Genomic DNA, 23085 nt, shown 5'->3' with positions numbered 1-23085 from the left:
ATATCATTTCCCTTTTACAAAACCATGTTGACTCTGCCTGATTGCCTTGAATTTTTCCAAGTGCCCTGCTATAACATCATCTAACATCTTCCCTGTGACAGATGTTAGGCTAACTGGCCTGTAGTTTCCTGCTTTCTGTCTCCATCCCTTTTTGAATAAAAGAGTTACATATGCTATTTTCCATTCTATTGGAACCTTCCCCGAATCTAGGGAATTTGGGAAAATTATAACCAATGCATCAACTCTCTCACTAGCCACTCCTTTCAAGACCTTAGGGTGAAGTCCATCCAGACCTGGGGATTTGTCAGCCTTCAGTCCCACCACTTGCTTAACACCACTTCCCTGGTGATTCTAATTTTCATGAGCTCCTCCCTCCCTTCCATTTCCTGATTTACAGCTATCCCTGGAAATGTTAATTTTTTCCTCTATGGTGAAAAACGAAGCAAAATACCTGGTTTAATTCATCCGCCATCCCCCTACTTTCCATCATCAATTCCCCAGACACACTCTATAGGACTAACGCTCACTTTGTTAAATCTTTCCAATTTAAATATCTATAGAAACTCTTACTATCCGTCTTTATATTACTAGCTAGCTTTCTCTCATACTCTAATTTTCCCCTCCTTATTAATCTTTTTGTCAGTCTTTGCTGTTCTTTATATTCTTTCCAATCTTCTGACCTGCCGTCTGTCTTTGCGTAATTATATGCTCTTTCTTTAAGTCTGATACTGTTTTTAACTTTTTTAGTTAACCACGGATGGTGGGCCCTCCCCTTGGAATTTTTCTTTCACATTGGAATGTATTTATTCTGTATATTCTGAAATATCCCTTTAAATATCTGCAACTGAACGTCTGTTGGCCTATCCCTTAACCTCATTTGCCAGTTCACTTTATCTGGCACCGCTTTCATGCCCTCATAATTGCCCTTATTTAAGTTGAAAATACTAGTTTTGGACACATTGGTTTCTCCCTCAAAATGAATGTAAAATTCAATTATATTATGATCGCTGTTACCTTGGGGTGCCTTCACTATGAGGTTATCAATTAATCCTATCTTGTTGCTCAATACCAGGTCTAGTATAGCCTGCTCTCTGGTTGGCTCCAGAACATGCTGTTCTAAGAAACTATCCCGAAAACTTTCCATGAACTCTTCATCTATGCTACCTTTGTCCTGATTTTTCCAGCCTATATGTAGATTAAAATGCCCCATGATTATTGCTGTACCTTTCTGGCAAGCTCCCATTATCTCTTCTTTTATATTCTGTCCTACAGTGTAGTTACAATTAGGGGCCTGTACACCACTCCCACAAGTAACTTCTTGCCTTTATCATTCCTCGTCTCAACCCAAACCGTTTCTATATCCTGGTTTCCTGAACTTAGGTCACCCCTCTCTAATGTGCTCGTACCATCATTAATTAACAAAGCCACCCCTCCAACTTTTCCTAACTTCCTGTCTTTCCTAAGTGTCACATACCCTTCAATATTCAGATCCCAATCTATGTCATCCTGTAGCCAAGCTTACTGTTAACCACGTGTTGTGTGCTGAACAATATCCACATCCCCATATTGAGGACCCTTTTGCTGGCCTGGCTGGTGAACAGAAATTCAGCAAACTCGATCTATTCCAAGCCAACTTACAAATGCACGTTAATGGGAAGTCACAAAAATATTTTACCATCACATTACACAAGGGTCTGTACCGGTATCGCCTTTTGCCTTTTGGAATAACATCAGCTCCAGCCTTGTTTCAGAGGGCCATGGACCAGATCCTGAGTGGGCTGCCCAGAATTCAGTGCTATCTTGATGACATCTTGATAATGGGCAAGACTGAGGAGGATCAGCTCAAGAACTTGGATGCCTTCCTACATAGGCTAGACGAGTATGACAAATGGGTTCGCAAAGACAAATGCGAGTTTTTTAAGCCCCCTGTGGAATATTTGCGGCACATCATTGATGCTGCCGGGCTTCACAAAAGGTCAAGGCAATTACTCCTCAGAATATCAGCCAGCTTTGCTAGCTCTTAGGGCTGCTGTGTTATTACAGGAGATTTATTCTACAGCTGGCAACCCTGCTGAAACCCCTGTATGAGCTTCTGTGTAAGAAGAAAGCCTGGAAATGACAAAAGCTTGTGATGCTGTGTTTAAGAAGGCTAAAGCAGCACTGACAGATTCTGAGGTACTGATGCACTTTCATCCCTCCTTACCTTTGCAACATGCATGTGATGCATCGCCTTATGGAGTTGAGGCGTGTTTCACACATAATGCCTTCAGGTGTGGAGAGGCCCATAGCGTTCGCTTCATGGACTTTAAGCAAAGCAGATAGGCAATACACTCAAATCAAATGCAAAGCACTGGGAATCATTTTCGGAATCTGGAAATTTCACCAATACCTGTTTGGAAGGAAATTCACACTTTTGACCGATCATCGAATGCTCACCTCAATATTCGGTCCACACACAGGCATCCCTTCTTTAGCTGCAAGCAGGATGCAGCGTTGGACATTGATGTTGAGTGCTGACACATACGACATCAAATATCAAAAATCTACCTTCATGGCAATGCGGATGGTCTTTCAAGGCTGCTGCTACCAGTCAGCCACGTGGACACTGCTCAGAAAGACATCTTCTACTTTGCACACATGGAAGAACACACCCATCACTTCAATGCAAATGAAGAAGGCCACTCGAGTGGACCCAACATTGTCCAAAGTCATGGAACTTATGGTGCATGGCAACTCTTCCCTGAACTTCTGAGTCTCACCTGACCCTCATCCTTACATTTCCAGATGGATGGAGTTTTCACTCACTTCAGGATGTTTGCTTTGGGGCATGCGAGTTATTATTCCACCAACATTGAGGAAACCAGTGTTGGACCAACTGCATTCTGGACACTGTGGTGTAGTTTGCATGAAAGAGATTTCAAGGAGCTACTTTTGGTGGTGTAGCCTGGACCAGGACATTGAAGCCAAGTCAAGATCCTGTCCTTCATGTCAGAGTGTGAGAAACATGCCTCAATTGGCACGCCCCACATCCGGATTGGCCGGAAAACCCCGGGCAGCACATCCATGTCGACTTCGCTAGACCAATTGAAGGAACAATGCTCCTGGTGGTTGTGGATGCTCATTACAAATGGCCAGAAGTTTTAGTCATGTCCTTTACTACAGCTGAGAGTTCAATTCAAAGGCTAAGAGAAACGTTCAGTCGTTACACGTTACCAGAACAACTTGTGACCAACAATGGACCTCAATTTGTCTCTTAAGAGTTTGAGAATTTTTTGAGAAGTAATGGAATTCGCCACATCACCTCAGCACCATACCACCCATCCACCAATGGAGTAGCTGAGAGATTTGTTCAAACCATTAAATGCACTTCAAGTTCAGCATGAGGACATTCCTCCATTCAAAAGTGTCTGGACACATTTCTGACGCATACCGAAACACACCACATGCTACAACTAAAATTATCCAGCATTCCCGCTAATAGGAGGCAACTGTGCACTAGCTTTGATCTGCTGAGACCAACAAAAACACAAGTTGTGCAAGATCAGCAGCACAACTAACTGAAGAGAAGAGCACAAAGATCAAAGCCAAGAATTTTCTGTTCTGGACAAGAAGTTCTATCTCATAATTATGCTACCAGAACTAAATGGGTTCCTGCTAGAGTGATTGCTCAGACAGGACCTATTCCGTACACATTCCAAACTGTGAAAGATCTCACCTGGCGGAGACATGCTGACCAACTTTTGCCAAGTCGAGCACCATCTAAGGATACACCTCTTATGGAAGAGCTATCTCCAAGTCAAAGAATGCCAACTCCAATGTTACCTCCTTAGTCTGGCTCGACTGAAGTTGAAGACGTCTCACCTTCACCTGCATTAGACACAGCTTCAGATTCCACTAAAAGTCCTAAATTGCCATCAGCCTTTGATAAACATTACCATGTAAAAGCACCAGAAGTCCGCCGTAACCCACACCGGGAGAGAAGACCTACTGAGCATCTGGATTTATAAAGTCAGAGACTTGTGATGGGTTCAGCAGAAATAGAGGCAGTCTACCCTCTTTCCCTAGTTTAGAAAATGTTTTGTTAACTGGCATTTCCAGTAAGGGGGGAGGAATATGTTATGTATTGAATGTCTTGTTTAGCTTGCCATACTTAGCAAGCCATTGCTTTATATTGCGGAATCCATGTTGTTTTGTTAGTTCTGTCACTGCAGTAGAATAAACGAAAGCTGCAATGTTCAATCACATCCACACCTCTGTGAGTATTGTTTAGTCTTTAAAAAGATATCATCCTTACCAATATTAAAACATATCAGAACTGTTTGATGGTTGGTGCTGTTATTTAAAGTTGGAGTGGTGTGGCAAAGGCTGAAGGCCTTGGATTCTGATTTCAAGGGTTGTGCTTAGACCATTTGCTCTATGTCATGTGACTTTGTATCCCCCTTGACCTGCAGAATGTTAGGGAGCATGAGCAGAAGCAACACAAGAATAGGACTAACCGCTGAAAAACGGAGAAGGAGGAGAGGGAGAAGGACTCTCAGTAAGAGGCCATATCCACCTAGGGCCTTCAGGGAGCAATTCTGTTCAACTTCAGTGAGGAACAGATGCCTCTGCTTCACCAAGTAGTTGCGCCCTGTTTCAGCCTGAACTGCAGCCTCAGAGCAGGGCAAGGATATCTTTGCCAGTGACTGTAAAGGTGACTGTGGCCATTATGTCGGGCTGGAGCAGATAATTTTGCAAGATCTCCTAATTTGCTGTGCACTGTTTTTTAAGGGAGTTCACTGAGGCTGTGTAAGCAAAGACAGCTGAATACATTTTTTTCTCTCTGGCAGAGAGAAGCAGGCAAAATGAGCATCACCAGGAAAGCAGGCTTCTCCATGGTGTACAGTGCCGTTGATTGCACAGAGGTTGCACCCTGGGTACTGCATATAAATTCTGAGATATTCCAGAACTGGAAGGGATTCTTGCTCAACACTTGCGCAAGTGTCCAGCTCGTGTGTCACCATACTCATTGTGCAGCTGAATGGCTGGCACCAGTCATGATGTCTTTATTCTGCAGTAGTCCACTGAACCATTAGCATTTGAGTCACCATAACAAACCAGAAGGTAGTGACTGCTGACCATCTGGCTTTTGACTTTGGTGTGGAACCTATGCACGCTTGGCTAACGTGCATATAATGAAAGCCATGCTACTACATGGAGTGTCATCAAGTAGACCATTGGGGCATTAAAGCAACACTTCGGCTGTCTGGATCACTCTAGAGTAGCCCTGTAGTATTCTCCAGAATGGGTGGCATAATTCACTGTGGTCTGCTATATCCTTTTGCAGCCTGAAATGCAGCCTTAGAGCGGGGAGATGGCACCATGGTGATAATGTCACTGGACCAGTAATCTAGAGGCTCAGACTGATGCCCTGGGGACATGGGTTCAAATCCCATCATGACAGCTGGTAAAATTTGAATTCAATTAATAAATCTGGAATTATAAAGCTAGTCTCAGTAATGGTGACCATGAAATGGTCATAAAATGTAAAAATGTAGTAAAATTCCATGAGGTTCACTAATGTTCTTTTGGGAAGGAAATCTGCCATCTTTACTTGGTCTGACCTGCATGTGATTCCAGACCCACAACAACTCTTAACTGCCCTCTGAAATGACTTAGCAAGCCCCTCAGTTCAAGGGCAGTTAAGGACGGGTGACAAATCCTGGCCGTGAAGCAAAGCCTACATCCCATGAAAGAATAAAGAAAAAAAAACGTCCTTTGCAACCTCTCCATCATGATGGGAGACCAGGTATGTGGCAATCAGCGGAGGAGGAGGACGAAGGGAGAAGGCAGCTAACACATCCCCGTCTGGCTGGGCTGGTTGTACCAGTGAAGTCAACTCCAATTCTCACAAAACAGCCTCACACTTTACCTTCCCTCTGTTACTGTCAATCACAGTGTTATCCTGGCCATAATGCCAGAAAAAATGCCACAGCAAAACAAAAATTCCAAAACCAAGTTGTGAGCTGTGGGTGTGGGTGTGCAGCAGTGCTAACTGTATGCAGGTGAGGTGTAGCTCTGAATTTTAGGCATGACTTGTGATTGATAGAGATCATGGGCAGCTGAGTGATGAAAGTGTGGAACACTGAGCAAAGTGTGAGGCCAGTGGTGCAGTTAGTGGGAAATGGTATTTGAAAATGCATTATTTTACACACCTTGAAAACATGTGTGAGGTCACTGAACTTCTTTCAGCTATCGAGTCTTTCCTTCTTCAGAGCTCTGAAGGGTCATACAGACTCAAAATGTTAACTCTGCTTCTCTTTCCACAGATGCTGTCAGACCTACTGAATGTTTCCAGCATTTTCTGATTTTATTTTGTTACTCCATGGGTTTTCTTGTTCTGAAGCCGATGATCTCATTAATTATTTATCCATATCTAGTATTTATTGTGTGCATTTACAATAATTTTTCCTATTCTATGTAATTTTTCTCGATTCTGCTGAAATAGCACCTTGCATGAAAGAGAACTTGTGCTCAAAATTTATATTATGCGCCCATCTGCCGACCAAGCATTGCTCCACCCCATCAACATGCAAGAGCATAAGAAATAAGAGCAGGAGTAAACCACACGACCCATCGAGCCTGCTCCACCATTTAATATGTTCATGATGGATCTTGGGCTTCAACACCATTTTCCCACCTGCTTCCCATATCCCTTAATACCCTGAGAGACCAAAAATCTGCCTATCCTGGTCTTAAATGTATAAACGATGGAGTAACCACAACCCTCTGGGGTAGAGAATTCCAAACATTCACAACCCTTTGAGTGAAGAAATTTCTTCTCATCTCAATCAGCCATTTGCTTAACAGGAAATGAACAACAAGCTCAGTGCTCATTACAGGCTCAATTTGTGCACACTCAGTCGGACTGAACTAAAACTCCAAGTCTACACCTTCCAATTTGGAAACAGAGCTTCCCTCCTGTTGAGGCATGAGGCGGAGATTGGCTGAGGTGGATTAGGAAAATACATTAAAAGGTTTGACTGTACATAGGCAATAGATAGTCTTTAAAGAAATATTATATAGCTTACAGCACCTGTACATTCCTTCAAGGTGCAAAAACCCAAAAAAGTCAGGCAACCATAACTGACAAAGGAAATTAAGGATTAAAATAAAATGCTTCTAAAGTTGCCAGAAGTAGCAGTAAACCTGAGGATTGGGAGACTTTTAGAATACAGTAAAGGAAGACCAAGAAACTGGTAAAGAAAGGGAGAATAGAATATGAATGCAATCTAGCAAAAAATATAAAAATGGACTGTAAATGCTTCTATAGGAATGTAAAAGGGAAATGTTTGGCTAAGACAAATGTGGGTCCATTACAGGCAGAATTAAGAGAATTTATAATGAGGAATGGAGAAATAGCAGAGATGCTAAATGATTACTTTATGTCTGTTTTCTCTGAGGAAGATACAAGAAATCTCCAAGACTTAGAGATCCAAGGGATGAGGGAGAATGAGGAGTTGAAGGAAATTGGTATAAGTAAGAAGGTTGTTTTGGAGAAATTAATGGGACTGAAAGTTAATAAGTCCCTGGGAACTGATATTCTGCATCCCAGAGTATTGAAAGAGGTTTCTATAGAGATAGTGAATGCATCGGTGATCATTTTCCAGAATTCTATACACTCTGGAATGGTTCCTGAAGATTGGAAAGTAGCAAATGTCACCCCTCTATTTTAGGAGAGAGGGAGAGAATAAAACAGGGAACTACAGATCTGTTAGCCTTAGAGCAGTAGTAGGTGAAATGCTAGAATCTATTATAAAGGATGTGATAAATAAATACTTGGATAATCATGATCTGATTGGGCATAACCAGCATGGATTTGCAAATGGGAAATCATGTTTGACAAACTTATAGTTTTTTGAGGATGTTACTAATAAAATTGATAAAGGAGAGTTGATTGATGTAACATACTTAGATTTTCAAAGACTTTTGATAAAGTACCACACAGGAGGTTGATTAGCAAAATTAAAGCACATGGGAAAGGAGGCAATATACTGGCACAGATTAAGGATTGGCTAACAGGCAGAAAACAGAGAGTAGGAATAAACGGGTCATTCTCATGTTGGCAGGCTGTGACTAGTGGGGTACCACAAGGATCAGTACTTGGGTCCCAGCTGTTCACAATATATATCAATGATTTGGATGTGGGGACCAAATGTAATAATTCCAAGTTCAAGGACGATACAAGCTAGGCAAGAATGTATGTTGTGAAGAAGATGTAAAGCGGCTACTGGAGAATTTGGATAGACTTAGTGAGTGGGCAAGAACATGGCAGATGCAATATAATGTGGAAAAATGTTAGGGTTTCCACTTTGGTAGAAGGAACAGATGTGCAGAGTATTTCCTAAATGGTAAGAGATTAGAAAGTGTAGATGTACAAAGGGGCCTGGGTGTCACTGAAAGCTAACATGCAGGTGCAGCAGACAATTAGGAAGGCTAATGGAATGTTAGCCTTTATCACAAGAGGATTTGAATACAGGAGTAGTGAAGTCTTGCTTCGATTGTATAGAAGCTTGGTTAGACCACACCTGGAGTACTGTGTGCAGTTTTGGTCCCCTTACCTCTGAAAAGATATGCTTGTTATATGAGGGAGTGCAACAAATGTTCACCAGACTTGTCCCAGAGATGGCGGGGCTGTCTTATGAAGAGAGATTGGGAAAACTGGGCCTGTATTCTCTAGAGTTTCGAAGAATGAGGGGTGATCTCATTGAAACCTACAAAATACTTAAAAGAATAGACAGGGTAGATGCAGGTAAGATGTTTCCCCTGGTTGGGGTGTCTAGAACCAGGGGACACAATTTCAAATTAAGAGGGAAGCCACATAGGACCGAGATGAGGAGAAATTTCTTTACTTAGAGGATTGTGAATCTTTGGAATTCTCTATACCAGAGGGCCGTGGAAGCTCAGTCATTGAGTATGTTTAAGGTAGACATTGAAAGATTTCTAATTAACAGTAACATAAAGGGTTATGGGGATGGTGTGGGTAAAAGGCATTGAAGTGTTCGATCAGCCATGATTGTATTGAATGGCGGAGCAGGCTTGATGGGCTGAATAGCCTTCTCCTGTTCCTATGTTTGGATGCTGAATTCCAACATAGCAGTGAAAGCCACTGACTTGAATTAACCATACCGGTAATGGCAGGTGGCATGAGAGAAATAGAGAATAAATAGGGCCCTGATGACTTTACCCACCTGATAGCATTGCCATAGATCCTTGAACACAGAGGCAGGCTCCCATTTCCTCCTCCCCCACCCCCACCACCCCCACCCCCCTTCACAAATAGCTTGCAGTATCAACTGACAGGGCACAAACATCCAGAGAAGACCTATCTGTCCATTTGAGGACTACATGGCCATGAATGTAAAGCTCCCATGGGAGATTCGGGTATGAGGAAAACTGTGATAACACTTTCAGCTATTTTATTGTTTCAGTTTGAGGACATTGAAGGAGAGAATCCCGGATCATCACTATTATAGCTTTTCTGCAGGCCCAGAGACTGGCAAGTCTCTTTTTTTCCACCCCTCTGCACATTTCCTCCAAGACCACTTGTGACGTGCACTCTTGACTCAGATGTACCTTCCAATATGATTCTGGACCAAACACAGCAGGAAGATGCCTGGGTGTGATCCCCAACCTATAGCACATTACCACATAAGAGCTAAGGTGGCAGTAGCAAGGTTCCTGTTTCCTCAGATCTCAATACCAAACCTCAACACAGGTTATGGCCTTGCTGCAGGCCCAGAAACTGTCAAATCTTTTTCCTTCCCAACTCCGCTTCAAACGACCACAGGGCAGCTTAACGCTAGGGGAGAGGGATTGAAAGGAAGACTCGCCACCTTGGCTCATGCATCGTTCGACTAACTCACTGATTTTTCCACCCTTACCTCAGGTTTCAAGAAGCTTTAGCGCCCTCTATTTTATTTAATAGTTAAATAAAACTATTTATGAGTCTATGAAACTATGAGTCGGCTATGTCTATCAAAAAAGACTTACTGAGATAAATTTGTGGAAGCCAGCAATTTGCAAAGGAACTCACCCAACCACATTGCCAGTGGTGTCTAACAGTGAGAGAGCCCAGACATGCACAGTCTTTATATCTGACACTATACTAATTGTCTGAATACACACCGGGAGAGGGGAAGCTACACTGGGAAAAACCAACGCTTGGTTGGTCCCAGTAGTAGTCTCCCAGCTCATTTAACACTAACATTTTCTTGCGGATCTCTAGGATGTCCCGGACCCCTTGTTGCGAACCCTCTGGTTTAAAGAGTGTTCAGACTCGGAATGGACAAGGCTTAATATTTACGGCAAGTTTAATTTGTATCCATCACACGTGGCTCATGACTCTGGTGCGCAAAAACGTGCATACATAGAATCATTGAATAGTACAGCACAGAAGGCAGAAATTTGGCCCATCAAGTTTGCACCAGTTCTCATGGGCAACAAGCAACCAATGAAAGCAAGCTGCCACCGATAGGTGACAGACCAGATCTTTATCAGGCTGAAACAATCCTCCTGCTGCCTCGGTGGCTCTGGATCAACTGCATTTCAGTGGTGAGCCAGACTGTGAGATGCTGTTCCCATAAAACTAATGGCAGAGCGAGGTATCTTGAACAGCAACTTTTTGATTTCCTCCTTTAACCTCACAACTGCCTATCGTCTGAAATTTCTATAGCCTTTGCGCATAAATAACACTGAGCGCCATTAGTTTCACCATCATTTTGACCATAAATTATGGCTCAATATGTATTGAATATTACTCTGATTAAGATACATGTATTGTATTTTAAAAGGACATGGCTTCAGAACTTTTTATTTACATGAAGTATAAAAATACCACTCGAGCCACAAAACTGTCATTGTAATGCTTACATCCGGCTTCACTGTGATATTCACTATTGAATGATTTAGGCTGAGAAGAGACACAGTATAAAAGTCCATGGTTTAATGTAACCTGCTTATGATATTTTTCCTAATTGACTATTTGTAGCACTGGTGCATTGGAATATTGGGGTTGGGACCTGGAAGTGGGGTACTATTCAGCTTTCCTACCCTTCCTGAGGTAATTGAACCTCTTGTGGCACTGAATTCAGGTTCAAGGGACTACACTGCTGTTGCTGACCATGACTATCACTTTCAGCCCATGCCTGTTTGGTCTGAGCGACTGGTTTCTTCCTCCCCTCTGCAGGAAATGACATTTCATAGCCTCCAACTGTCAGAGAACGGGGGATCAGTTTAGCCACATTGCTTTCTGAACTCTCTTGAAGCAATGTAGAATGCAGCTATTCTAAATGGTCCCTTTAAGTAGAAAGCCTTCTATTGATAAGGATCTGCACTCTGTGATTGATTGGGAAACCTGGAAGCAAGATGCTAATGCAATGGCTGAGTTAAACAGCCAGGGGAAAGCCTCTCTCTAACACGGGGCTCCAGACCCATTACAGCTTCCCCCTTCCCCCACTTAGGTGGGTCAGTTTGGTAAAAAATCTGCCTGACAATTTTAATGCTCTCCTGGGTGGTCACCTACCCCCCGCTTTTCAGAAATTTCATTTTGTCCATAATCCTGCTGCCTGTATTCTATTCAATATGAAGGGATGAATTTTATACCCTCCCCACAACCTGGGGGCAGGATGATAGGTGGAGGGAGGCATAAAATAGGGTGTCCTGGTAGTGGCGCCATGTTTGCTGCCTTCCAGTCCCCACCCACACCCATGGATATTTTACCTCCAGCAGGGAAGGCATCAGGCTTGCCCCTGGGTCAATTGAACCCTTAATTGGCAAATCAATGTCCTCTTAAGGGGCTTGTCCCACCGCCACTGGGATTTTACCTGTGGGTGGGGTCTGCTCATACCAAGTGTCCAGGCTGCCCAGTAAAAACTAGCAGCTTGGTGGCCAGAGCAGAGGGGAGTGCCCTACGTTTTCCCTCTGCCACTGCCCTGTCCACCCCTACCAGTCTAGCTCCAGCAAGGCACCGGACTCACATTGTTCCAGGCTCCTCGCTCCTTTTCTTCAGAGGTCTCTGCTTCCATTGGCACTGCTGGGACAGGACAGCTGCCAGACTTTTGATTGGCTGGTGGCAGCTCTTGGGGTGGGACTTCCTCTCACATGGGGACAGAATCCTGTCTCAAGCCAATTAAATGTCCGATGGCCAAGTACAGGAGGGCTCACTTCTAACCTTTGCACTGGGGTTGGAAGGAGGAGCGAACCCCAAGACCCACTCACCTATCACCTTAACTTTGCTGATTTACATTAGCTAGAATGGAATAGTCTATTAGGTGTCACCAAATGTCCAGAAATCAATAAAGAGGAAAGAAGGCAAGAGATCTGAACTCTGGATATCTCCATGGTATGTTGTTGCTCAGAGATTGGGACATGTAATTAAGCAGGATGCATGCTTTTCTTTTACAAGTTGCTGTGTCAGCCCAACCAGGAATTGAAGAAGTTCAGCCATGGCGTGCTGACAGATTTTACTTAATTACTTCAGATTGCAAGGGCTCCACTTTCCATTCTTGGCGCTGAATTGAGTGAATTACACTGGAGTCCACAAGTCATATTCACATTCCTGCAGATTCAGGAATCATCTTCAAGGAATTGCTGAGGCACGGAGGCTGTTTTGTGGGACACTCTCAGTAGGAGCGAGAGGGTCTTTGGGCACCATGAATGGGCCCACATAACAGCTGCCCAATAATGGGCTGGTAAATTGTAATCTGATATTAATGAGGGAAGTACATCATATGCAGGTGGTGGGGGTATAGCTCATTTAGCCCTTAACCCTAATCGCCAGGGAAATTAGTGAGTCCCTACTAATGATGTTGTAGGGATGGAAGGGGAGGTGTGGGTCAAAATTCACAGTCCACTTTCAACAATACAATCAATCTGGAGTAATTAATTGTCATGCAGAAACTGGTAGAATAAAAGAAACCAGCCATTTTGAGCAGTATTCCTCTCCTCCCCAGAGCGCCACACACACACTGCTGGTGCTGCAGCAAAAGTCCTTCACTCGGCCATCAGCTAGGCACCCCACTTGGTGTCTGCGATTAACATTTAAGTTTTGGACAGTTTCGGTAGCACCGTGAGCAGAAGTTCTGCTCCTCCTCAGAGCTCTGCTCACCCACTCCCACCCCTTCCAAGGCGTCCGAGATGTTTATATCTTGTTATCCACCTGGAATCTGGCATCTGTTGCATCTCAAAATGGCAGCGACTCCTATGGGGTCCCCCGTACAATTTTCTGTGTGAGAAACACCTGTACTCAATAATAATAATAATTAATAATGATGATTTTTTTTACAGCAGATATGCCCACCTGTGATTGGCCTGAGATTGCTGCCTGACATCTGAACCCAGGACAGGGTTTTTTATGTCTCCAGAAGCACTGGAAAGACATTTGGAACAGTGGACCATTGTAAGGTAGGTAGAACATTATTGAGCTACTTCTTGTAGCCTTTACTTCTTAAAGGAATCACAAGCCTCGGTAAAACCAACAAACTGCTTTTCTAAAGCCTAAAAGAGTGAGGACCTTTGCAGCCTTGCCCCACTCTACAGATATCTCTCTCTTGTCTGTGTATTCTGAGGCTGGGTTGGGGTCTGTTCAAAGGGTGGGGCATGTCATAAATTCAGGCACTGAGGCCAGCATGCTCAACTTGTCAATTAATTTTTGCTCTCCCAGTAATTGAGGCTCCATGTTGGATGGGCCAACTTATAAAATGTATCAACTCTCCAATGCTCTGGTCACACGCTTTCAAAAGGAAACAGCTATTGGTTGCATGTTCCTTCCAGAGTAACTCCGTATCTTTTCCACACCATACATTGAGACACATCCGCCAAACCACACCGAGCTTTTTGCATGGAAGTAAATATTTTTTTTATAGCAAAATATAAATAACTGATAATTATTTCTAAAAGTAAACCAGCAGAGTGTATGCTTGTCCCATGATGTATTCATGATTTATGTAAGAGACCTCTAAATGCTCAGGGGCTAAGTAAGTTGGGAGCTAAAATCAGTAATTTTTCACCTGAACTCTCAAAGCCATCTGGCAATGCCTATTTTTCAGGCCAGCATCATTTTCTCCAACAGCAACATTATGCATGATTTCAGAGATCTATTTAACATCTCATTGAAGCTGTTTGAAGATAAGGTAGTCTGGATTTCCATTCACTATTCTGTCCCATGTTGAATGGTGCAGTGGCAGAAATGGTGGGGAAATGGGGCAAGGAGGCAAATCCATAGGAGATTTCCAACCCTCCTGAAATAACTAGGAGTTTTCCAGATTTGGGGATACCCTCCCAGAGTGCTGCCTCCAGAAGTGTGAGAGATTAGGTTGAGAAATAGACTAGGGAAAAGAGGGAGATCAGAGAATGAGGGATCAGGGAGAGTGCAGGAGATGGGAATGGGGACTCTGGGAAGAGAAATGAAGACTGGGTAACAGAGGCTCCGGGAGTGAGGTAGATTGAGGATGGGTTATTATAAGGAGGGAGATCAGGAAGAGCAGGGAACTGGGGAGAGAAAGTGGCCAGAGATCAGGGTTTTGGACACAAGCACACAGTGTGGGGAGATGCGTTGGGGGTGGGCAGGAAGACTAACATTGCCTGCAGAATGAGGAGCAACAGCAGAAAGCTTCCATCTCTGATCGAATTCCGGTAATTTAGTGAAAACTTTCCTTTACCAAGTCCAAAATTAAGAGATGTTGATGCTGAGCTGAGTGTAGAACCATGTGCCTTGTGAGAACTGTCCCAAACATTGAGCCTGCTGTACTTGGTGGATTCTTTACATTTGGTACATTTGCTTTGTGCCTCTGGATTTTAACATGTAAAGTCCAAGTACAAATCAGCTCTGACTGAGGTCCCTAGTTTTGAGTTGCTATCCCTTACATAGATCCTGAGCCCAAACCAGAGTCCAAGGAGACAGTGAGAGAAATTGGGCCTTTAAAAATGGGGAGCCTGACCACATAAAGTGTAGGGGGATTTTGGTTATCATTTCAGGGTGAACATCAGTGGGTTGTGGGATTACTACGAGTTACAAGTGGGATCTTGGGGCAGTACACCTATAACTACCAATTACACAGAGATTCTCAGTGAGTTACTGTATTAGGTTGGTTATGAGGGCAATCTGAGTGTTGTCAATAGTACTAGTTATCAGTACAATTTCATTTTCCATTAGTTAACATCAGTAACTGATGGAATCAAAGTTCCTCCCATCTCTAGTAGCTCCTCTATGAATTGCTCACCAAGCCTTGGTTCCCCTTCTTTGTTTGCTCATCAGTGGCCTCCTGATTCTTGCAATTGTTGCACTGCAGCTGCTGATGCAAAACTACAAATTAGATTTTCCTCTCCCCCTGCCCCCACTGCCCCTCCTCCAAATATTAAACATAGACACCCGTGGGGAGATTGAACCCAATGTGCCAGCCCAAATTGCTATTGCCCACCCCTCTCACTAGTTCACCCTGGGACTGCCTGATGGAAGGTGATAGGCCCAGGGCAGCAATAGTAAGGGTCATAAATTCTCCTGACAAGAGGAGCTGGCCCTCTCTCCCTTTAAATGAGACCCAGAACTTACCATTAGAAACTTTGGGCCCTGCCAAGGTCAACAGAAATGGACCATTTATATTTTTAGGGCTCTGCTGGATCTTTTTGGAGGAGATCCTCAAATGTTATGGCCGTGATAGCTCAATGAGGGAAGAAGTGGGACCTCCTATGACTAATGTGTTTATCTGGCCTGAGAAGCTCTAGTGCACATGAAACTAAACTGTAATCCTGTAACCTCATTTTACCACTGCCAGGAATGCATGAATAAGGACTACTACATTTATAAACCCTCTCCAGAGTCAAACTCAAAGTCCAGATTTACTCATTCGCCTCACATCTGTTAAGTGCCTGAACTTGAATTTGTTGTTCCCTCTGTTTCATAAAATATTCATGAAAAATTAGCTGCCTTTTCCAGGAGAGCAATGGGTTGCCCTGGTAACGTGATTTTAATATAAAAGGGTCTTAGGTGTTGTTTCATTATGAACACAGTCTTCAACCAGTTATTGTGGTCTGTGGCCTGGGGAAGACGAAGAGGAAAATGGAACCTTTTTACTTTGACTTACAATCACCACAGAGGCTGCCACTCTTTCATTGTCCTGCACAGCATCCTGGGAAGGATGGCAACTCGAGGACAGCTGTGATATTTATCTTAACTTCATTACAAATCTATTAACAAAAAAAAATAGATTTCTGTTTTGCTTTATTAAGGGTTTTATACAACACTGTTTGTTAGATTCCCATGGATTATGCAATTGCCCTGTTTCTCTTTTGCAGACAAGTTCAAAAGCCAACCATCCACTATGGAAGAAAACCCAGCAGACTATCCCACAAGTGGTGAGTAATGCAGGAGGTCATTAACACGAACCAGCATTGCTGCTCCTTCAGTAACTGATTTCTTTGGACCATAAAGAAGCATGCAGATAATCTGACATCCCCAAAATCATCTGTTTGGCAAGTGTAATGTGACTTTGGCAAGATGGTAAAATGGGTGTAATAGTAAATTAGACACTCATTTTCCACTCCGTTTCCTCCCCATGCTCATACTTTTTTCCACAGTCAGAAAAACAAAAACAAATGAGAATGGAAATTAGAAAATTAGAGAAAATAACACACAGAGATCAGGGTTACTTTTGTGCTCTAGTGGAAAATGGATGATAGCGAATCAGCAGACCATTTTATATCTCTTATGGATGTCAATGGAAATAAAATTCTGGAAAGTTGTAAAATGGGTTACCAATTTGGTATCAGATGTTTCACACTATTGCACAAAACCAAGACCTACTCCACACTGTGGGAGACAAGTGAGATGAGCAGAATTAGAGAGGAAAGGAAATTGTGCCAGTTTCATGGATTAAACGCTACTTGAAGCAGATTCCAATGGGTTGGAAGTAAACTAAATTCCTCTAGGGACAAGTTGTAATATGGCTTACTGACAGGAGACCAGGAGTACACCACATTCTGACTGAAAAGGATTAAAAGCTGGTTCTTACTGGGACAAGATGGTATGAGCAAAGGTGAAACCACTTTGCTGGCATGCTATTTTCGACTTGGGCTCAGGTGAGTCAGGTCCGTTTGCAACTTTCAAAATGTGAGCCCTCTTCCAAGCATCATTTCCACTATATTTTTGTTAGTGAGAGATGTGGGCGGGGAGGGGTCGAGCTTTGCGAGCCGCAGTACAGTGAAAGAGGAGTGTGGGTGTAGAGGCAGGCGGTCAGAAGGCCCACCTCAGTTCTTGGAGACCAGCCTAGCTCCCAAAATTGTTCTTATACCTCCTAAACCTCATCCCTCACACCTCCATCCTTCCACCCATGCCCCTTCATGCCTGCACATACCCACTCCCTATATTTCCCATGCCCTACAATATCTCCCCTGCCCCCATATTCTCTAAGGCAGCTCAACACATAAACAATGCTGGTCAATGTAACGGTCAACTTACCTTTTCAGAACAGAGCGCTATGATTAATCACTGCAGTTAAAACACATCTACATTACAGCACCCAACAGTGACATTTGAAGTTGTTGAAACACTTAACACTTACCTGTCATAATATTCCCGACTCCTCAGCACTTTTCCCAGTGGTTATGAAGGGCTGGATTTTTTGTGGACTCGGCTTTACTCAGGAAACCTGCAAAAATGGTGGGCAGGACCCAGATGCAGAAGTCACACTCCCCATTTCCAACAGATACCATTTTGGGTGGCAGATAAAAGGGGGCACAATAAATCAGTCGCACAAGTGCAAAACATGAATCTACTGGGTCATTTAAAATTAGTCCCCAATTCAAACAGCCTCAACCCGCAGTGTGGAATTCATAAATTTAGGGTGGAGGCATAAACAGTTCTGAAGGCCTCATTTAAGCTGTATAACCTGGTATAGAGCTGTGAAACCTACCAGTTTAAATGCTAAAGTCTTACTTCAGAGATTAAGGTTGGTGGCAGACCACACGTTGAGGGACAGGATGGGAGTGTGGAAGGTGGGGGAGGGGGACGGTGGTTGTGGTGTGTGAAAGAGAAAGGGAATAATTGTGAGACCCCTCTGGATTCTTCCTTGCTTCAGGCAGCCTAGTGGATGGGAGGACAGATTTTCAGGCTCACTGGGTGAAGAATGTGTTGTGAAGGAAGAAAGCCTAAAAAAAATGGGCACAGCAACTTTTTACTTATGGGCGTGCTGGTATCTGTGTTGGCAGAGCATGGTCTGCTCAGGTGTGACAGGGGATGGTTCCTTGGACATCTCTTCCTACTTCTGAGCTGACTCGGGGGTGGGGATGGGGTGGGCTAATGGCGATGGGACCTGTGTGAGACACAACAGCAGGTAATTAGAATAAGCCTTGGGCACTTGAACACACGTGTGGCTTGAGGCCAGTGCCTTCAAGCACATTGACAGAACCCTTAGCCTGCAACCTATCCTTTGTACTGTCCCATGATCTACCTTCCCAATTTGTTTCATCCACCTCCCTTGTGCACTAACACCATCACCCCCACCATTAACACCATCATCGAATGTGTTTCTAATTCCACCTTTGGCACCTGCATTACTGAGCTGGAGGGCACCCTGGCAATTTCCCTTGCCCTCTCCTCAACTGCTCGAATCACCCTCAGCCGCACTGATCCTCCATGTGGGCCATTTCTTTGGCGTTGAGAGTCCTCTTCTCCTAAAGTACAAAATACAGAGGGATAAAGGTTATTCTATCATGCATCCAGGGGGAAAGTTCATCAATGTGGAGGTGGGTCACAGTGGGGCATTCACATCTCACCCCATAGCTGCTTGGATCTACAAGAGTGCCTTGGCCATATATTTGTCCAGGTTAGAAGTGAAGTGCATGCCAAATGTGCCCCAGCTGCTGTCTCGTGCAGCTGACGACCATCAGAGAGATCTCCGTCTGCTTCTGCCAAACAGCTCACTTTGCTGGAAGTCATGGAGATGCTTGCAGCACTGGATCCATGACTGCTGGTACTCCCCAGCTGTGCCCACTGTGGCTGCTATTACCTGCCATGCTCACTTAGTAACGCTCAGAGGGTTCCTCCCTCCTCTTGGATAAATGATATGCCTCCGGTTTTCATCTCCAGGGGCCAGGAGCTTGAAGTCCTGAGCACAGACTGGGCTACTGTCCCTCCCTGACCTGCTGGAGCGGTTGTCCTCTGCTACACTCCGGCATGACAAGTAAGGTTTCTCACATCGTGCAGTGCAACACATAATTGAGTCCGTTCATAGGCTGGGACCTGGTTATATAGTTGAGCACAGATTGACCTTGCTGGGGAGGCCAACGTGAATGCTGGGTGGGCTGGCGTTTATTGTATGCATGCCAATGTGGTATGGTGTGTTCCTGAGTGCAAATGGCCCTGCAGGCTGCTCCATCTGAGTCACACTTGTCTGCATTGACAGTGTGCAGCTGTGAGAGTAATAGATAAGGCATTTTTGTATGCCCCCACCCAGACATATAGGAGGTAAAAAGGGTAAGTGGAAGGGCTAAGGTTCTGCATTCCTCAGTCCCAGAGGAATAACGCTGATCTCAGTTAATGCAGAGATTTGGGACCTGCTGAAGCTGCCAAGAAGCAACCATCTGTATGGCTAGGTCTTGTGAAGCTTTACTAACATTAAGTGACTGCTGTGCGGTCCTTCAAAAGGCAAAGTCAATAGGCAGCATTAAAATCTAAAGTTTCCTGTGGAGGGGGTAAAATTCTGATTAAGGCAAGTGTTATCTTCAATTTAAATTTCACCAAAGTTGATTACAAGACAATGGAATGTTTTCCTGGTAAGTTGTTTTTTAATGGCTTTTACTCATTTGCAAGAAGAAACAATGCCCCTAGGAATAGAAGTTCTGTGTGTTTCTGATTCAGCTTTAATAACTTATAATAGTTGATGCTTCACTGCTGGATCCTAGAATCCCAGATTAGAATTTGTCACCTTTATTGGTCTTCAAAAGTAGCACAAAACTATTATGGAATGTGAAAGCTGCTGTAAGGCCATCTCAAATGTGAGCTGTAGGAGGTACATTAAAAGGCTGTCTGAAGACCTAATGGCCCATTTTCAGTCACTGTGAAACACGTTCTCAATTTAAAATGCACAGAACTTCTTTTCCTAGAGGCATTTGTTTTTCATTACAAGTGAGAGAAAATCCTTTGAAAGAAAGATGTATCCAGGGGAACATTCCATAGACTTGTAGTCAACTTAGTCAAATTTATATTTAAGAGTGCACTTGCCTTAATCAGAATTTTACTTCTGGACCTCACCAAAGTAAAGCACTGAATCAGTTTTACATTGACTCTCAAGTTTTTGTGTTAAATGCAGCCTGAGTTCAGCATCAGGGCCCATGAATGAAGATGGGTGATGAAGTAATATCAGAAACGAGGCCCAGAGACAACTGGAAACAAGGCCTCCAGGAACTTCCAAATATTTATTAACTATTTACAACTATGCACAGGGACAGATAAGCACGAGGCTCCTTCCAATAGCATCTCTGAGTTCAAGTGGCATGTGATCTGACATCACTCATGATGTATGTTATGGCATAATAGCTATTAACCCTTTATACCACAGGTGGGACGACAGGGGGAGGCAATCTCGTTCTGTTTTACACCTGGATTTATCTGGGGCCTAGGCATCTTATTGATACTTTATGTCCAGCATGTGAGCGAAATTGTTTCACCTCTGCTCCGATGCTGAATTAGTGGAGTGGGAATAATACACCCTCCAGTCCCGATCAGAAATAGCTTCACTCCTCTTTGCAGTTAGAATGTAGTATGCTTCTGGGGCTGGATTTTTTCCACAGAGGGTGGGAAACAAGAGCCAGGTCTGTTTTTGTGTCAGAAACCCACCTTGAGCTGGAAACTGACTGAAGTTCAGATTTTCGCTGTCCAATCAAAACTGGTAGGGGCAGGAATGGAGGCAGCTTTCAGATACCCAAGGCAGCCATCATTTGGGCTTCTGATGCTCCTGAGGGACAGAGTTTGTGCCAAAGCCTTCCACTGCATCACAGGGAAGTAAGATGTCACGGGGGGCTGGAGGGCAGGCACCCATGAGGGAGAGGGGGGGAGGTTCTCTTCCGGAGGGTAGCAGGAGGATGCCATCTCATCCTGCAGCAAGAGCACCTCTCTGTTTAGCGTCACCTCCCTCTGCCTTTGATTCCTCCTCCTCTCCTAACCCCTGCTCCTCTACCAATAAACTGTCCCCTTTCAGTGCTTCTCCATCCTCAAGGTCCACAATTCTCTGGAGGGCCATGTTTTGGACAATGCAGCAGACCGCCACAATGACCAAGACCCTTGCAGGAGGGTATTAGAAGGCATTGGACTCAGTGCCCTTTGAGCCTGATGATGCCCCATCAGTCCTGAATCTGATGTTTTGTCCAGCATTGATGAAGAGGGCATCTGTCAGCTGGGTGATGCACCAGTGTGCATCTGGTTGTGAGGTGCTGCAGTGGTCTGCACTGACAAGGGTGTAGATGCCTTTGGCCATCTGCCTCGAGAGTCACAAGCTCCTTCTGCACTGGTTCTTAGTCATCTACAGGTATCTTCGCCTCTGCTTCTAGGTTCTGTGCTGAGGTTAGAGTCACCACCTCCTTCCTGCCCATAACCGCTCCCCTCTGGCCTGATGCCCAGCACTCTGCCTTTCCTGTACAGGATGCAGCTCCTCACCTCCAATGGCCTTAAATTCCTTGTACTCAGATAGGGTCCAAGCAGCCTTGCCCACTGCTCCAATGTGCACGCAATGCCAGGAGGGTGACAACCCCCTGAATTGGCAAAGTTCTTAATCCTGGCTCCTCCCCTGACCTGTGATGGCTACTGAAACTTTTATTTCAAAGGGGTAAACCCTTTAACCTATAATAAACATGTACACCTACATTTTGAAACTTTCCAGCCTGCATGACTCATCCCTGAAATGGTCCTCCGCTCCCTGAAGCTGGTCGGACCAGACAGCAGCTGAATGCTGGCCGCCTCCAGGAATATTCAGAGTTTCTAGAGTCAGGCTTCTAAAAAGCCATTAATAACTTGAATAATTAATAAAAACAAAGTGCTGAAAATATTTAACAGGTTTGGTAGCATGTGTGGAAAGACAAGCAAAGTTAATGATTCGACTCGAATATGATGCTTTTGAAGTCTGCTTAACAAATTTAATTGGCCTATTTAGGAGCATGGGCGAGTTCGAAGGCCTGCACTCCCCCTTGCCCTCATGAAGATCAGCGATGCCAGAAAAGGAGGCGGGATCTCCAGCCATACGACATCATTGCCATTGTTTCCAGCCGCCAGCCTCTTCTGGGCTGCAAAAGTCCAGCGCCCCAATAAACCACATTACAACTGGTACATAGTGAAACTTAGCTTATTTCTGACCCATTGGAACCTGCTTTAGTCAGTGTTTAATCCACTAAATCTGCACAATTTCCTTTCCTCTCTAACTTGCTGAATTGCACTTGTCTCCCACAGTGTGGAGTAGATCCTTGTTTTGTGCAATAGTGTGAAACAGGTGATACTAAATTGGTAGCCCATTTTACCACTCTTCAGAATTTTATTTCCATTAAAATTTTTTAGAGATAACAAAAGGGCTCCTGCTTTGTTATCTCCCACTTTGCGCGGCCCACAGAGATCAATTTCATCCCCGCTGTGCCCAGTTTCAATCACTGAACATAGGAGAAACATTCTCAAGCAGAAATGAGCAATGACTGTCAGTGGACTGAACTCTAAACAAGACTAACGTGGCCTTTTTTTGGCTGCAGAGATGGTAACTAAGGAGTGACCTGATAAAAGTTTATAAAATCATAAATGATATCGAAAAGAGCATTATTTTAAGGTGAGTTGTGGTAGTAGAACAAGGAGACTGGTGAAAGTGAATTGCATAGAATTTCACAGAACATGCCATTTGACTCAACAGGTCTATGTCAATGTCTGTGCTTCACACAAGCCTCCCCTCCCACCTTACTTCAGCTCACTTTATTAAAATATCCTTCCATTCCTTTCTCCCTCATTTAAATATCTAGGTTCTCCTAAAATGCATCTATGCTACCACGTTCTAACCATTTTCTGATTAAAGAAGTTTC

The 23085-nt window shown here is 44.0% G+C and overlaps 1 protein-coding gene across 1 annotated transcript in view; it reads left to right on the top strand.

The window, feature by feature from the left end:
• Positions 1-1757: 1757 nt before the first annotated feature.
• syt12 (synaptotagmin XII) overlaps positions 1758-23085 on the top strand; it is a 61103-nt gene continuing 39775 nt past the window's right edge. Inside the window, exons 1-3 of the mRNA XM_041196658.1 lie at positions 1758-1975; positions 15016-15107; positions 16333-16392. Coding sequence (XP_041052592.1) covers positions 1758-1975; positions 15016-15107; positions 16333-16392 — 370 coding nt within the window. The remainder of the gene's footprint in view (positions 1976-15015; positions 15108-16332; positions 16393-23085) is intronic.

Source organism: Carcharodon carcharias, chromosome 10, assembly GCF_017639515.1.
Source record: "Carcharodon carcharias isolate sCarCar2 chromosome 10, sCarCar2.pri, whole genome shotgun sequence".
In the NCBI taxonomy this organism is placed as follows: domain Eukaryota; kingdom Metazoa; phylum Chordata; class Chondrichthyes; order Lamniformes; family Lamnidae; genus Carcharodon; species Carcharodon carcharias.
The sequence above is the reverse complement of the archived record's forward strand: the minus strand, read 5'-3'. Positions and strand labels throughout refer to the sequence as shown.